The following is an 18,657-nucleotide window of genomic DNA, read 5'->3' on the forward strand; positions in this document are numbered from 1 at the left end:
TATTTCTGGCAGTCTCCCAGTTTTTGACTGGGAGCACATTGTAAGTGAGCTTTTACACCTGTTTGCTCTGGTGCGGTGCTGTGTGTCGTCCATTGCTGCCGTGGTGCAGTATCTGTGGGGAGGCGCGGGCCAGAGACTGGTTCGAGTGGTATTGTGGCTGCTCTGCCAGAGTGTTGTTCCCCCTGTGGGCACTGGTGTTGCAGCAGTGGTGGTCGCCACTCAGTGTGGCGCCATTTTATGCTCGGGATGTTAGGGACCTGCTACTTAATGGTGGCCCTGAGGTGGCTAGCGGGCTTGCACTTCATGATCATAAAGTACACAAATGACCTATTAGTTTAATAAATTTTGCTGAGAATTCACCTTGTCCAAATGTACTGTACGCTTGCATACCTGCTGATCCAAACAACCAATTATTTTAAAAAAACATCTCTTTGGAGGGGCGTGGTTTGGATGCCGAGCTAAGCGGTCGCACGCTCCGGAGCTCCCACCACTTGGCACTGCATACCCTGAAATTACCCTGTATAAACGGCCAGTTCTTACCCCTGTGGCTCTCCGGTGTCAGGTGAAGGCTCCGGGACCCTGTTGGTGCGCGGTCATGGCTGGAGCGGCGGTCCGGTGGTGAGCTCTCCTGCTGTGGGCGGCAGACTCTGTACCCGGTGATCTCCTGGAGCGGGTGCTGTCTTCTCCTGCTGTGGCTGTCCAGTGGCTTCTCCTCTGCTCTGCGGTTGGCTGTTCCTACTGGTCCCCGGCCTGGGCTGCATCGCTTTGGAGGTGAAGATGGGGAGCCGCTATGACAGGCTTCGCGGGCGTGGCTTCCCCCGTCACCTAGGTTACTCCCGGGCTCCTCAGTGCAGGCCTGGTGTGGTGTCCTTGCGGCTCCTGGCTGAATCCATGGCTGCTGGTCTGGTTGGACTCCCTGCGGTTCCCATCTGTATCCCTGCTGCCCTCTGCCCTACCATAAAGGGTGCCTTTACAGCTGGACTGTCTTCTCATCCTGACCATCTCTTCTCTGCCATGCTTTAGGGGGCTATCCACTGCCTGGTCCTGTACGCTTCTATAGGCCTGTGAGTACATTGGAGGGAGACTGCTGTCTTGCTGGGACTTGTGGTGCTTGGTGGTCAACCTGAGACCTCTGCTATCAGCTGTGGGCCCTGCTCCTGCCTTGAGTGATTCTGCTTCTGCAATACTGGGACTGTGTGTCTGGTGACTTTCTACCCGCTCCCTGTGTGGTCCTGTTGATCATGGGTGGCCCTCACAACAAGAATAAGAAATCCAAAGTGTATGCTGAGGCCTCTCGGCCAACTTCTGATAAGGAGGCTTCCTCTGATGATGGGTCCTCTAGCTCTGGAAGCCCCTCTCAGCGAGACCCTGGTGCTCACACCCCGTTTGCTTCTAAAGTTTCTGTGCAGGCGGCGAAGGCGCTGAGCCAGTTCTCCAGGGCTAACAACTGTCCTAGGGGTGATTCTCCTGACCCACCTCTGTCACTGTTTGAAGGGTCTCTAACCCCCCTGCAGCCGCACTCTCCTGAACGACCTGTCTATGACGCTACAGCTCTGGACCATCGATTCTCCGAGCTCTTGGTGGCCTTTACCTCCTGCCAATCTGTTATGGTGTCTAAAGTGGGTGAGCTGTGGCAGGAATTTGTTATCCTGCGTCATGAGACCCAAAATATATGTGAGCGTACTGAAGAAGTGGAGCGCAGGGTCTCTACGGTGGTATAATCGCAGCATCCCGAACAGCTCTAGCACAGGAGGAGGTCTTCTTACCTTCTCCTGCGCTGTCCGATCGCCGAATGAATGCTTCAAGCCTGAGATCCAGGTTTGAGCATTCAATCGCCGAAAACACTGATTGATCCATTCCTATGGAGATGAATCGATCAGCGTAAAAGATCAGTTAATGCAATGTTATAGCCCCCTATAGGAGCTATAATATTGCATAAGAAAAGTGTAAAAAAATCATTAACCCTTTCAATTATCCCTTCCCCTATTAAAAGTTTGAATCACCCGGCATTTCCAAGAATAAAAAAAACACAGTGTAAATAAAAATAAACATATGTGGTATCGCCACGTGCGGAAATGTCCGAATAATAAAAATATACCGCTTTTTAAACCACACGTTCAATGGCGTATGCGCAAAAAAATTCCAAAGTCCAAAATAGCGCTTTTTTGATCACTTTTTATACAACAAAAAAGTGAATAAAAAGTGATCAAAAAGTCTGATCAGAACAAAAATGGTACTGATAAAAACTTAAGATCACGGCGCAAAAAATGAGTCCTCATACCGCCCCATACGCAGAAAAATAAAAAAGTTATAGGGGTCAGAAGATGACCATTTTAAACGTATACATTTTCCTGCATGTATTCATGATTTTTTTCTGAAGTGATACAAAATCAAATCTATACAAGTAGGGTATAATTTTAAGAATAAAGAGAAGATATCATTTTTGTCGAAAAATGTACTGCGTAAAAACGGAAGCCCCCAAAACTTACATAAGTGTTTTTTCATCAATTTTGTTGCACATTGATTTTTTTTCCCGTTTCACCGTAGATTTTTGGGTAAAATGACTAATGTCATTACAAAGTAGAATTAACGATGCAAAAAATAAGCCATCATATAGAATTTTAGGTGAAAATTTTAAAGAGCTATGATTTTTTAAAGTTAAGGAGGAAAAATTGAAAATGAAAAAAACGGAAAAAGCCAGGGTCGTTAAGGGGTTAAGTCTAGTAGGGCACCCCCTCTGGTTGGGTCCTGCACCACTTGGGACAAATATTTATCATTAGCTATGGTCAGAAACCTATTTCCTTTATGAGATTCACAGGTCTCAGTTTCCCAGTTTATATCAGGATAGCTAAAAATTATGAAGTCAGAACCCACAAAAAAAAATTATGCTATTACCTATATTTATTAGAAAAACACATCTTTTCTTTAGCTCACAGTGTTAAAAATCCTCTCAGGGGAATGGGGTGTGTCCCTTGTGGTGGTGGGAGGTGATTGGTGTGTGTGCTCATGCAGCCTCTGTTAGGATTCGGCAGGCTGGATGTGGATCCTCTGTGTCAGCGAGGGATTGGCGTGGACCGTACCGGTGGACCGGGTCTAAGCTGCTACTGGTATTCACCAGAGCCCGCCGCAAAGCGGGATGGTCTTGCTGCGGCGGTAGCAACCAGGTCGTATCCACCGGTAACGGCTCAACCTCGCTGACTGCTGAGAAGACATGGGACAGAAGGACTAGACAGAGGCGAGGTCAGACGTAGCAGAAGGTCAGGGAAGGCGGCAAGGTTCGTAGTCAATGGTAACGGCAGAAGGTCTGGAAACACTGGTAAGGCAATCACAGGAAACGCTTTCACTAGGCACAAGGGCAACAAGATCCGGCAATGCTGGAAAGGGGGAAGTAAGGTTATAAAGGCGTGGAGCAGGTGGGAGCTAATTACACTGATTGGGCCAGGCACCAATTAGTGGTGCACTGGCCCTTTAATTTCTAGAGAGCTGGCGCACGCGCGCCCTAGGGAGCGGAGCCGTGCGCGCCAGGACGTGACAGCCGGGGACCGGGACAGGTAAGTGGATTGGGATGCGATCCGCGAGCGGGCGCGTCCCGCTATGCGAATCGCATCCCCGTCGACAGTGTCAGTGCAGCGATCCCGGTCAGCGGGTCTGACCGGGGCGCTGCAGAGAGGAGAACGCCGCGAGTGCTCCGGGGAGGAGCAGGGACCCGGAGCGCTCGGCGTAACAGCCTCGTCCATGAGTCATCGTTTGTCCATGACTCATGGACAAGCTGATGCTGCTGCAGGACTGATTAGTGTCCCAGTAGGTATAGGGACCCCTAGTGGTGGGATTTTCAGGAGCAGTTTTCTTTATTAAATATTCTTTTTTTTTTTTAAACAATCATATTACAAATGGTCTTTAATTTTTATTAGTAACACCATTTAAAATGTTTTTGGATCCCCCATAATACCCACCTCATTGTGATTTGTTGCCTTGCTTATTTGTCTTCATAACTGATCATCTGCAGCATTTATAATATTTGGTGGCTTATAGCAAACCCCATCAGTATTTTATAATTTTTTTCTCCATATATTTCTACCCATAATAATTCCACATTATCAATTTCCTCTTAACCAATAATGTGTGTGGTAGATACAATAGTTGACACAGTCAAGCAGTCATAAGTTTCTGTTCATGCACTGTACAAATACTTTATGCATTAAGCAATCACCCAAACATTGTTCAGAACCAAACAATATATCCATGTTGTTTATTAAAGACAGAAAGCATGATAAAAAAAAATCCTCAAAGCAATGAAGGTAAAGTAAAAAAAAAAAAAAAAAAAAGGACCGTACGATTGTATAACAAAGTGTTGATCGCCAATTATAACTACATGTGACCGATGCTGGACAACACCAACTCAATGAATAAGCCAAAATCGCTGCTTCCAAATTGTGGGTAAACATGTTTTTCTCATCTGGTTCCCTGTTGTGGATATAATCCCAATGGGTTTCAACACCTTGCTCATCAAGTGGCAATGGGGAGCTCTAGAGATGCAAGCATACTGGCAATGCGCTGATGGTTGGTGGCACACAGCGTTGTGTAAGCTGTAATAGGAACCATGATGGAAGCTGGAGATTTTAATGGGGTTCTGTCTTGATGCACCCTGATGCTATACGTGGATAGAGTGGTCAATCCTCAGTCCCTTTGATCTTATTATAAAGCGCCTGGAGAACACTAACAGCACTAAAGAAGCGTTGCTCAGCTGACCATGTCCATTGCCGATGTTGGCAACCTCTTTTTATTGGCTTATGACCTGTTCCGCTTTTATGAAAAAGCCTGATGCAACGTGTTTCCTCACAGGAGGACACATCTGCATTTTCAACATGATGATGGGTTATGTGACTTAATGATTCTAGAGTGGTGCCGTCCATGTACAATTATGAATTAATGTGCAACAACAGCAGGTACACATGTGAAAATCAATATTACCTATGCCACTCATTAAAAAAATTTATGATCTTTTAAATTAAAGTTGGGATCATTTGAATTGTTTTACAGGGTAATGTAAGTTTGTACTAATTAAAGTATATAAATACAAATTTGAGTGGGAAGTTCTCCTTCATAGTGGTATAGAAGCTACAGAAGAATACATTCCCTTTCTACAAGTGACACTTCTTTGCATTATAGAAAACTGTTTCCCTATACCAGTGGTTCCCAACCTAAGATCCTCGTACCCTCAGAGATACTTAGCAGTTGGTCTGGGGATACGTGAAAAAAAAATCCGTAATGGCGCCGCTGCTCACTGCTTAAACGGCAGCAGCCCATGCTGCCTTATCTTAAAGTGGCTGCTGGTACTAGCTGATGTCACTGTTCTGAGGAGAAAAGCAGGAGGACAGCAGAGAAGAAAGCGCAGGCACCAGACTGCTGTGGATGGTAACTACCATATCCAGTTCAGTGCTTCAGTGCACCCCCAGACCGAGAACCTACTGCTATTGGGACTAAAACTATATGGGGGCATTGTGTGGGGCCTACAACTAAATGGGTACAGTATGGGGACTAACATTAAATAGGTGAAGAGAGGGGACCTAAAACTATATGGCTGTAGTATGGGGGCCTAGAAATACATGGAGGCACAGATGCCCCCCCCCCCCCTACTACAATATGGGGGCCACCTGCTACTATATGGGGGCCTAGAACTATGCAGAGGCACAGAGAGGGCCTTACTACTGTATGGGGGCCACCCAGGAGAAAAAGGCATGGTGCTCATTTCCCCCTCCCCAAATTTATCCTAAACCGTGGACCAATTGCCCATTGCTTGCTAACAATTAAATTTCTTTGTGGAGGGGAGTCCTGCAAAGGGTCTCACCAGCCAACAGCAAGAGGATTTCACTAACCAGCCACATGGCCTGCCCCATATGGTTTGTAAATGTGGCAAGACATATGCTTCTGTTGCTGCTAAATGATAGCCTACCACAAAAGACAGTGACACCTGGCCCCTTTATCAAAATTCATAAATATACAGTGGGCTGTATGCAAAAATAGAAGATTATAAACAGCGATAGTTAGAAGCTTCAAGTAAGTGTTAGTATAATGGAGTATGTTAAATGTTGCTGAATGATCTAGCTAGACTTTGTGCTCACACCACATTTCACACCCTTGGTCAGTCCTAGATTATACTGTGTGCCTACTTTGAATTGCAGACAACAGTCAAAACTGGGTAATCCTAACAGGCTTCATCCCGTCTTCTAATAGGATTGGTCACGATTTCATCATCAACTATTCATTTATTCAATTATTTTCATTATCTGAATGATTATGTTTAGCTAGTAATTCAGTGCATCAGATTAGTGGCCAATCCTTCAGCTGGTTATGATCTTTTTACATGTGACTAGCAGTTGGTCAGACAGCATTTGAAAAAGGCAGAGATTCTGGTAAATAAAATATAGTCATACACAGTCCTCAGAACAAAACAATGGTGGAGTTAGGAAATATGACATTTTCTAATGTTATATATAAATACAATATAATGTTAACAGTTTTACAAAATAAAGCATTTAAACTACTAAAACAGGAAGGCAGTGACGCCACATTAAAAAGCTATAGAGAAAAATGTAAAATATGTAAAAAAAACTGCTAAAAAAATAGAGACAGAAAGACTCATTGCCAAAGAGAGTAAAACCAACCCCAAAATGTTCTTTAACTATATAAATAGCAAAAAGGTCAAAAATGAAAGTGTAGGCCCTTTAAAAAATGATGAGGAAGAAATTATAAACGGGGATCAGGAAAAAGCAAATACCGTATTTATCGGCGTATAACACGCACTTTTTAGGCTGTGTGCGTGTTATACGCCGATACACCCCCAGGAAAGGCAGGGGGAGAGAGGCCGTCGCTGCCCGCTTCTCTCCCCCTGCCTTTCCTGGGGTCTAGAGCCCTGCTGCCGGACCTTCTCTCCCCCTGGCTATCGGCGCCGCTGCCCGTTCTGTCCCCCTGACTATCGGTGCCGGCGCCGATAGCCAGGGGGAGAGAAGCGGCGCCGACAGCCAGGGGGAGAGAAGGGGCAGCGGCACCCATTGCCGGCGCCGCTGCCTCCCCCCATCCCCGGTGGCATAATTACCTGAGTCGGCTCCGCGCTGCTGCAGGCCTCCAGCGTGCGTCCCCGGCGTTGTTGCTATGCGCTGAATGGCGCGGCGCATGACGTCAGTGCGCCGCGCCGTGCATAGCAATGACGCCGGGGACGCACGCCGGAGGCCTGCAGCAGCGCGGACCCAACTCAGGTAATTATGCCACCAGGGATGGGGGGAGGCAACGGGGCAGCGGCGCCGGCAATTGGTGCCGCTGCCCCTTCTCTCCCCCTGGCTGTCGGCGCCGCTTCTCTCCCCCTGGCTATCGGCGCCGGCACCGATAGTCAGGGGGACAGAACGGGCAGCGGCGCCGATAGCCAGGGGGTGAGAAGGGCCGACAGCAGCGCTCTAGACCCCAGGAAAGGCAGGGGGAGAGAAGCGGGCAGCGACGGCCTCTCTCCCCCTGCCTTTCCTGGGGGTATATCGGGGTATACACGCGCACACACGCACCCTCATTTTACCATGGATATTTGGGTAAAAAACTTTTTTTTACCCAAATATCCTTGGTAAAATGAGGGTGCGTGTTATAGGCCGGTGCGTGGTATTACCCAGATAAATACGGTATATTAAACAATTTCTTCTCCACTGTATTCACCGAGTAAAATGAAATGCCAGGTGAAATACATCGAGGTAAGGCAAACTCCCCAGTACAGATCACCTGTCTAACCCAGGAAGAAGTACAGTGCCGCCTACAAAAAATAAAAATAGACAAATCACCAGGTCCAGATGGCATTCACCGTAATAGACAGACCCCTATTTTTAATATTCAGGGACTTGATAAAAATAAATGTATGACTCCATATCAGCATGGCTTTATGAAGGCTATGTCCTGTCAAACTAACTTGATCAGCTTTTATGAGGAGGTGAGCTCCAGACTGAACAAGGGGCAATCGCTGGATGTCGTATATCTGGATTTTTCCAAAACATTTGATACAGTTCAAGATAAAAGGTTAGTGCATAAAATGAGAAGGATTGGGCTGGTGGAGAATATGTGTAAGTGGGTAAGTAACTGGCTCAGTGATAGGAAACAGAGGGTGGTTATTAATGGTACTAATTCTGATTGGGTGACTGTTACTAGTGGGGTACCACAGAGGTCTTGGGTCCTGTCCTATTTAATATATTCATTAATGACCTTGAAGAGGGGTTAAATAGTAAAGTAGCAATCTTTGCAGATGATACTAAATTCTGTAAAGCGGTAAACACAATAGAGGACAGTGCACTATTACAAATGGATCTGGATAGGTTGGAGGTTTGGGCTGGGAAGTGGCAGATGAGGTTCAACAGTGATGAATGTAAGGTAATGCACATGGGGAAGAAAAATCCGGGCTGGGATTATGTATTAAATGGGAGAACACTTGGGACGTCTGATATGGAAAAGGACTTGGGAGTCTTAGTTAACAATAAATTTAGCTGTAGTGACCAGTGTCGGCCAGCTGCTGCCAAGGCAAATAAAAACATGGGGTGCATCAATAGGGGAATAGATGCCCATGACAAGGAAATAATTCTACCGCTGTACAAATCATTAGTCAGACCACACAAAGAATACTGTATACGGTACTGGGCACCAGTGTACAAGAAAGATATAGTTAAGCTGGAGAGGGTTCAAAGACGGGCAACCAGGGTAATATGGGGAATGGGAGGACTACAGTACCCAGAAAGATTATCAGAATTAGGGTTATTTAGTTTAGAAAAAAGAAGGCTTAGGGGAGACCTAATAACTATGTATAAATATATGACCTTACAGAGATCTCTCCCATGATCTATTTATACCCAGGACTGAATCTATAACAAGGGGGCATCCTCTACGTTTAGAGGAAAGAAGGTTTCTACACCAGCACAGACGGGGGTTCTTTACTGTAAGAGCAGTGAGACTGTGGAACTCTCTGCCTGAGGAGGTGGTCATGGTGAACTCTGTAAAAGAGTTCAAAAAGGGTCTGGATGTATTTTTGGAGAATAATAACATTGCTGGTTATGTATACTAGATTAATAGAGACAGAACATTGATCCAGGGATTCATTCTGACTGCCATATTTGGAGTCGGGAAGGAATTTTTACCTCAAGTATGAGGTTTTTTTGCCTTCCTATGGATCAACTCAGTAGAGACTCATTAGGGTTATAGGTTGAACTTGATGGACTCTCGTCTTTATTCAACATTATGAACTATGTTACTAAAATAGATTACTTTATAGTTTTTATAGTTATGGAAGCATTCAGGGAAAAAAGCATCTGCAATTGCTTGCTTGCTCTTCCGAAGTTATCCGTAACATTAGGCTGCCCATGAAAAAGGCATGACAAGTTAAAGGGTAGCTCCCACCATCCTATTTTTTTTTTTGCTAGCCTGTTCCCCCGCTACGGCACTAGCACGTTCCCTCCTCCCTCCTCCCCCCCCCCCGCCCCGCATACCCCGTTCCCTCATTACACTTGCAGTTACTGCAGAGTCCGGCAGCGGGCGTGCAGGGACAGCGGCGGCAACGAGGCGGCGATGTGCGGGAGGAGTGGCCTCCCAGCCAGTGGCCAGGGGAGCCAATGCGCTCGCTCCCGCCTGTCTGATTGACAGGCAGGGAGCGAGTGCAGCCTAACTGAAAAAGGACTGATTGCCACTCCAAAATCAGTCCTTTTTCAGTGGCCGGTTTTTAAATGTAAATTAAACCTTTTTAATGAAAAAAAAAATAATAAAAGTATATTAGAGATATGTTGTAGTACATAAGTACTACAACATATCAAAAAATAAAGTTGGTGACAGTGCCCATTTAAAAGATTTCTTACTAATCCCTGCATTAAAATATCAGACTGTGACAAACGGTGGTACCCTGAGGAGTGTTACTATATCTAAGGGTATGTTCACACTGAGGAATTGGAGAGGAATTTCCACGAGTAATTCTGCAGTTTTTTTGCTCTCCAATTCATTCAGCAGTGAAAACCCCATAGAGCTGTGCAGAATTTCTGCCCTTCAGTTCACACTGATGAATTTCCTCAAGCAGAATTCTGACGAGGAAGTCTGTTCCGCTTAAAGAAAGAACATGTTCTTTCTTTCAGGCGGAATCAGCGTCTTACTCCCATAGAGGTCAATGTTAAATTTTTTTTCAGTCAGAATCATTTTCATGCGGAATTGGCGTGGAAATTGCACGGAATTGGCGCGGAATTTCCGCATGAAAAAAAAAAAGAGGCTAATATATATATATATTATACTCTTCTCCTCCTCCACTTGAAATTTTCATTTCCGCGTGTGGAATTCCGCTCGAATTCCGCACCAATTCTGCTCCAATTCCGCGCAAAATCTCTGTGAGTTCTTGTGGAAAAGTAACAATATTTTGAGGCAGAAAATTTCTGCTTGATTTCTGCCCCAATTCCTCAGTGTGAACATACCTTAACTCTTTTGCTGTGCCATTCATAAGCAAAAATATATTTTTTTAAAGTGACCAGACTTTATAACTTGAAGTTAAAGGTGTACTACAGAGGAAAAAATATATTTTCAAACACTGGTGCCAGGAAGCTATACAGATTTGTAAATTACTTCTACTTAAAAATCTTAATGCTTACAGTACTTATCAGCTTCTATATACTACAGAGAAAGTTGTGTAGTTCTTTCCAGTCTGACCACAGTGCTATCTGTTGATACCTCGGTCTGTGTCAGGAACTGTCCAGAGTAGAAGGTTTGCTGAGGATTTGCTCATGCTCTGCACAGTTCCTGATACAGACAGAGGTGTCAGCAGAGGATTAAGTTTTTTAAATAGAAGTAATTTAGAAATCTGTTTAACTTTCTGGCACTAGCTGAAAACATTTTTTTCAAATCAACCCCTTTAACTCTGAATTGGATTGTGATATTCTAAAGAATGAGCTCTCTACTTAACTTCTAACTTCAGTATTACATTGATACCACACCAATACAACAGTTGGGTAGAAATTATGAAAAGACCCAACTGCAGAATTCACATCTGCCACTGAAAACTGGGGATTATGATTTTAGTAACAATCCAGTCACTTATGCCAACTGAGTGATGGCAGCACATAAACCGACTTCAGGTCTGGGCCTTCCACCAAAAGGATATTTTGATAAATAATGCACTTTGTATTATAAGTCATGACTCCGAGTGCTACTGGAGAAACTGGCCTCACTGTCCATATACACCAGAACTCTTAATGCAACATGATTGGTTGCGAACAAGGCCAGTTTTTCTTTTAAACACATTGATAAATGAGGCCTTTTTTTGGGAAATGATCTGCATGTTGCTTTCCTTACCTACATTTCTCAAACTTTGCACAGTGAGAGTAAATCCTTTCGTTCTGGGCAGCAGGTGATGTTTCAGCTTGGGAAGGCCTTTGGCTTCAGCAACTTGCATACTGATTTCATGCTTTTTCTCAGTGAAACGTGTACCCTCACAGTGTATTAGAAACTGAGAACATAAGAACAGGAAATGACAACAATCTTTAGTTTTCAAATATATTTTTATTGGACAATAACTTCCGAAATTTGTAACTCAACATAATAGCAAACACTGTATTGTTTAAAGTTTTTTTTTCCAGTTTTTAAATCTTTATCAGGTTGTTGTCACACACAGTGTTTTCTGCCACAGTTTTTTTTTCCTCTAGGCAACAGCCATAAGTGTATCCAGCTAAAAAAAAAAAAAAAAAATGTGGGGAGATTTATCAAAATCGGTGCAGAGGAAAAGTGGAAAAGTTGCCAATAGCAACCAATCAACTTTTTCTCTGCACAAGTTTTGATAAATCTCCCAACTGTGTGCAACACCAGCCTAAGGTTAGATTTCCACACAGGTTTTTTTTCTGGCGTGTTTCACTTGACAGTGCAGACCATAAAAAAAGGTTTCTTAAAGGGGTACTCTCCTGCTCAGCATTTGATGTCATAGCCTCGCCCCCTCATGATCTCACTGCCCGCACCCTCAATGCAAGTCTATGGGAGGAGGAGTGATGTCTGCAACAAAAAGTAACAAAGTAACACTTTAGGGCACGACGAGTCTCTCACATAGGCCAGCATCAGCCAAATTGGTTCCATAGCAGTATCAACATTTCATATGCAAAATAAAATGAATCTCTCAATCTCATGAATGATGTGATAAAAACTATTACAAATATGATATTTGATATTTTTTATCTTGTATTAATGCAATTATTGTCTATAAAAATAACAAAATTCAAATAGGTGAGCTAGTGTAGGTAAAATACAACCCCCATTCATTATTATTTAAATATCGTACAAACTAATTTCATATTAGAATTAGATAATCAATGTACCGTTTGTACAAAATTGCATGATGGTACCATGAATGGTTCGATTCAAAGTACCTGTACTAGCTCACTTAAAGAACTGGAAAATTTGGATTGGGTTACTATTATAGACCATAATGGCAATAATACAAAGTTGTTTTTTCTCCGTTTCTGTTAGGACCTGCATACTGGAAGTTCATTTGCCGCTCTTGCTGATTTTAGAGGTTGGATCTTCCACGCAATCCCCTACTGGGCTATCATATGTGTAAATGTTTTTATTCCATTATTCATGTAATGAGAGAGACGTTCCTTTTATTTTGCATTTTAAATGATGTTGTACTGTTATGACCTTGATATTAATCGATGCTGGCCTATGTGAGAGACTTGCAAGGGATCTTAGAGTAATGCCCCTATCCTACCTACCTATGATTGTCTATATGTTGTTTATCTCATGTGGCATTAGGTCCTTGTGTCTGAGAAAGGGATAATGTTTATGCCCCAAAATGTTTAACTTTTTGGACTTAATAAAACTTTTTATGGTCAGTGCAGGGGGAGGTTTTTTTTGTCTTGAAGGGTTATTTTTTTCATGAATCTATTATATTGAGGTATCACAGATTTCATTTTCTGGCTAGTGAGACCTACAATGTAATTTCCCTCTTCTCATATCTCATATGTCTGAATTGTAAGAGGAAACGGATGCCCCCTGTGATGCAAACCCATCAGTTACCCATCAGTTTCTGTGCTTTTGTTATAAAGTAAATTTCCATTTTGAACGCTACTTCATTATACTTGATAAGATTATCATGTAGACAACTTCAAGGCCATGTAAACAACTTGATTTTCTAGTCAAGTGCCTCAAACCATTCATTAACACCTTTTGCACGTGGCAGGCTGGATCATCCTGATGAGAGAGTAAATTGCTTTTAGGGCGTAGTTAGTCTGAACAATGTTTAGGTGGGTAGTATGTGCAAAAGTATACATGAATGTCAGGACCGAGTGAGCTAGTCTTTACTTCTGATGTGCATCAATGCGCCTTGGGTGTTAACAGTTCTGTTGCCAGTTTATCAGATGTCCTTCCTCTGAACACTTTTGGTACTCCCAAACCATTAGGAACGCCCGACAAGAACAGAGTTTTGGAGATTCTCCCAGACCGTCATTTAGCAATCACGATTTGGTCCATTTTAAATTCACTCAAGTCTCTATGATTTCCATTTTTTTTCCATTTTTCCCAACACATCTGCTTCTGGAAGTGGCTGTTCACTTGTTGCCTTATATGCCCAATATATTGGCAGATACCAGTAATACAAGATAATCAATGTTATTGATTTCACTTATCAGTGGTTTTAATATTATAGTGTATAGGTGTATAATAACGGAAAACAAACCAAAAGCTTTTCTATAGTTTAGATGGCAATTCTAGCGAAAATAAAACTAGGGAACATAGCCTGAGTTAGTTAAGAACAGTTTATTTGGTGACTTTTTAATATTACCATTCTGAATAATAAAGGGTTGCAGACTGCCAGGAATCCACCTAAGTGGTTGCAACACTCAGATTCTACATAATTCTACTGAAAAAACAACAACTTTTATTACAAAGCAAGTTTTTGCCTGTAAATTGCTACACTGTCCCTTGAAGCAGATGAGCTAAAGCAGCAGAAGACTACACCGGGTGCCACTCATTTCAGCTAAGAACAGAATACTGAGGATACAATAAAAAAAAATTGGACAATAGAAGAAAGGATATGGTTCATACACATGTGCACTGTATGAACTATGGAGCAGAATACATATAAAAATGGAAAGTGGATTTCACATTCATGCATGAAAATAAATGCATAAATAAACAATAAGGACACTGTCCAGAAAAGTAAAAATTGTAAACTGTTTAAAGGGTTTTACCACAAAGATAAATCAATATACAAGTATTTCATAAAATGTACTCTCTAGGAGATATTTATACGTACTAATCCCGCATTTAAGTACTTTGTCTTGCCCTGTTGCCCTTAGTTACGACCGTTTTAGAGCAGAGAGATGGTCAGGCATACTCAGTTTGTTTATACATTGCTTGTTGATCTCTACTGTGTATACAGGCAAGGGGGATTGTGGAAAAGTGTGTGCTCTGTTGCATGTTGCAGAGAGGAAACCAGGAAGTGATCAGACCCATGGGGAAAAAAACAGTACAGGGATAAAGGTAATTTTACCTAAAATACAGCACATGTGTAATCCTATATATATATATATATATATATATATATATATATATATATATATATATATATATTTTTTTTTTTTTTTTTATTTATTTATTTTTTTTTTTGGGGGGGGGGCACACATCTGATTTTACCAGCTCTGCTTTGTGGAAAACCCTCTTTATATGCATAGATTATACAGTAAGCACAGACAAATAATCAATAAAGAATTTGGGCTTAACTCACCCAAAAATGTTCTGGGTAGTCCCTAAGATTTTGTAAGCCTTGTTCAACAGTTTTTCGATCTTCTTCCCATTTTCGTTTACAGAACACCATCTCCAAGAAGTACCACATCCAGCCGATTACAGGAACATATGTTAGTTCCTTCTTTGCTAACACTTTTGAGCTCTGGAAATATAAAAATGATAAATAAAATTAACAAGTCATGTTTTAACATTTCCCTTTATTGCAGAATTCACCTACTGAAGAAGACGTTAAACATGCTAAAAGTTTTGGATACTTTAAAATTACATCAATACAAAGTGCAAAAATTATTCATTAAATCCTTGTAAAAATTCATTTTAAATTCACCAGAAAGAAATACAGTGGCCCCTCAACATATGATATTAATTGGTTCCAGGAGAACCATCATATGTTGAAACCATCATATGCCGAGTACATATGTCTATGTAAAAATGGTAATTGGTTCTGGGGCCTTGGAACCATTGTATGTTGAATACATATCTCTATGGGAAACTGCTAATTGGTTCTGGGATGACCATTGTATGAGTGTATGGGGAGTGTTTAACAAACCAGGGTGCCTCCAGCTGTTGCACAACTACAACTCCCAGCATGCATGTACAGCCATTGACTGTCTGGGCATGCTGGGAGTTATAGTTTTGAAACAGCTGGAGGCACACTGATAGGGAAACATTGATGTATGGGGTGTATAGTGTGTATATGTATTGTATGTGATGTGTGACATTGCATACAGTACTGTACAGTTCTTTAAATACCTTCAGGGGAGACAGAATGTCCTCCATTACGATCCTGCCGACTACAGCTCTATAGGAAAGGAAGGGGAGGGCAGCCAGCAACTCATTGGATGCCTGCAGCAAGATGCTGCAGGCTATTGGCTATAGCTGCACTGGGGGGGGGGGGGGGCTTACACGGAGCTCATAGTGGAAGCCTGTATGAGTTAGCAGGACAGCATGTGAGTAACAGAAGGCAGAACGGGACACAGGGGGCACATTAAACGACTATCTGTCAGTTGCTGAAGTTGTCAGCGCTGTCAGATAGCTGTTTATACTATGGCCCCGACACACAGCAGCATCATATGTCGATGCTGCCTTCAACATACGATGGGCTCTGAGAGGCCATCATATGTTGAAATGATCATATGTTGGGGCCATCATAAGTCGGGGGGTCACTGTAGAATATTGCCATTCATCACCAAGGACACATCACCTTCAGTCACAATATACAAGTCATAGAAAAAAGGTCCCGGCACTCAAATATGGATGAATCAACTTCTTAGTATTTTATTAATGGCATACAAGTAAACGCAGCACGCGTTCCGGCTACTGCCTTTATCAACTGCACTGTGCAGCAGACAAAATGTACAGCAGAGGTTGGAAAGTTGAAACGCAGAAAAATTGCATAAATTGGAAATCTGGTTATCTGGTGGTGCATGTTGAAGCAAGCATACAAGCAAGTCCCAGATCTATATATCTATTAATGCTTTGAATGCCTGTACCATATTAAAGGTAAACAGATTCAGGAATGATCAAACTTTCATTCTAGAAAAAGGACAGCAGTTTCCCGTCATAATTTTCAAACCACATTAATATACACAATTTTGTAATAATTTTTTTGAAAGCTAATAAGAAAAAAAAATAATAATAAAAACAACGAATTATTTGTAATGTATTTGGTATTGGTATGCTAGCTAAAACCAGGATAACATTTTATTAGGTGTAAACAGATACGGTACCCTGAAGTTAATACTTGAAGCATGCACACCGTATCCTGCTAGAAAACACCTGAATTAGGTAACAGCACTGGGAACAGCAACAGTGTACATTCTTTATCTTGCATTAGAATTTAAAGCATTTACTTATATTTGCCAAAAAACTAAAACTATTATTTTCATATCAACTGGCTCCAGAAACTTAAACAGATTTGTAAATTACTTCTGTTTAAAAAATCTTAATCCTACCAGTACTTATCAGCTGCTGTATACTACAGAGGAAGTTAGTTGTTCTTTTCTGTCTGACCCAGTGCTCTCTTCTGACACCTTTGTCCATATCAGGAACTGTCCAGAGTAGGAGCAAATCCCCATACCAAACCTCTCCTGACAGTTCCTGACATGGACAGAGGTGCCAGCAGAGAGCACTGTGGTCAGACAGAAAAGAACAACTTAACTTCCTCTGTAGTTCAGTAGTACAGCAGCTGATGAGTACTGGAAGGATTAAGATTTTTTTTATAGAATTAATTTAAAGAATTAACAAATATGTTGTACTTTCTGGCACCAGTTGATTTGAAAAAAAAAAAAAAAAAAAAAAAAAAAAAATATATATATATATATATATATATATATATATATATATATACACACACACACACATTCATATATATATATATAGTTTTCCATCGGAGTACCCTTTTAAGCAACAATAAACTGCACATATCTGTAGGGTAATTCTACCAATGCAATAATACCCTAAACAATCTGCATGCACATGTAAAACTTGTGTACAAAGTGAAAGAATCCTCAGATTACAAAAGTTAATAAAACGCAATGTGTATAATGATCACAATAACTCCTTTTACTATACACATCACAGGACAACACATTATAGGACAAATGTTTGCAATATTAACCCCTTAAGGACCAAGCCCATTTTCACCTTAAGGACCAGAGCGTTTTTTGCACATCTGACCACTGTCACTTTAAGCATTAATAACTCTGGGATGCTTTTACTCATGAATTTGATTCCGAGACTGTTGTTTCGTGACATATTCAACTTTAACATAGCGGTAAAATTTCATCGATACTTGCATCCTTTCTTGGTGAAAAATTCAAAAATTTCATGAAAAGTTTTGCAATTTTCGAACTTTGAAGCTCTCTGCTTGTAAGGAAAATAGGCATTCCAAATAAATGATATTTTGATTCACATATACAATATGACTACTTTATGCTTGCATCATAAAGTTGACATGTTTTCATTTTTGGAAGACACCAGAGGGCTTCAAAGTATAGCAGCAATTTTCAAATTTTTCACAAAATTTTCTAAATCTGAATTTTTCAGGGACCAGTTCAGTTTTGACGTGGATTTGAAGGGCCTTCATATTAGAAATACCCCATAAAGGACCCCATTATAAAAACTGCACCCCTCAACGTATTCAAAATGACAATCAGTAAGTGTGTTAACCCTTTAGGTATTTCACAGGAATAGCAGCAAAGTGAAGGAGAAAATAAAAACTCTGCATTTTTTACACTCGTATGTTCTTGTAGACCCAGTTTTTGAATCTTTATAAAGGGGTAAAAGTAGAGAAATCCCCCCCAAAATGTGTAACCCAATTTCTCTCGAGTAAGGAAATACTTTATATGTGTATGTCAAATGTTCGGCGGGTGCAGTAGAGGGCTCAGAAGGGAAGGAGCGACTATGGGATTTTGGAGAGTGAATTTTTCTGAAATGGTTTTTGGGGAGCATGTCACATTTAGGAAGCCCTATGGTGCCAGAACAGCAAAAAAAAACTCACATGGCATACTATTTTGGAAACTACACCCATCAAGGAACGTAACAAGGGGTCCAGTGAGCCTTAACACCCCACAGGTGTTTGACGACTTTTCGTTAAAGTCGGATGTGTAAATGAAAACATTTTTTTTCACTGAAATGCAGTTTTTTCCCCAAACTTACCATTTTTACAAGAAGTAATAGGAGACAATGCCCCCCAAAATGTGTAACCCTGTTTCTTCTGTGTATGGAAATACCCCATATGTGGATGTACAGTGCTCTGTGGGCGAACTACAATGCTCAGAAGAGAAGGAGCGCCATTGGGATTTTGGAGAGAAAATTTGTTTGGAATGAAGGTCAGAGGTCATGTGCTTTACAAAGCCCCCCGTGGTGCCAGAACAG

At 41.8% G+C, this 18,657-nt stretch overlaps 1 protein-coding gene across 7 annotated transcripts in view; it reads right to left on the bottom strand.

The window, feature by feature from the left end:
- AGPAT4 (1-acylglycerol-3-phosphate O-acyltransferase 4) overlaps positions 1-18,657 on the bottom strand; it is a 232,326-nt gene that overhangs the window by 82,843 nt on the left and 130,826 nt on the right. For all 7 annotated transcript variants that reach the window (XM_056566792.1, XM_056566788.1, XM_056566786.1 and 4 more), the window contains 2 exons: positions 14,762-14,923; positions 11,344-11,497 (listed from right to left, as the gene is read on the bottom strand). In XM_056566792.1, the coding sequence (XP_056422767.1) occupies positions 11,344-11,497; positions 14,762-14,923 (316 nt within the window). The remainder of the gene's footprint in view (positions 1-11,343; positions 11,498-14,761; positions 14,924-18,657) is intronic.

This window comes from Hyla sarda, chromosome 3 (assembly GCF_029499605.1).
Source record: "Hyla sarda isolate aHylSar1 chromosome 3, aHylSar1.hap1, whole genome shotgun sequence".
NCBI classification, from domain to species: Eukaryota; Metazoa; Chordata; class Amphibia; order Anura; family Hylidae; genus Hyla; species Hyla sarda.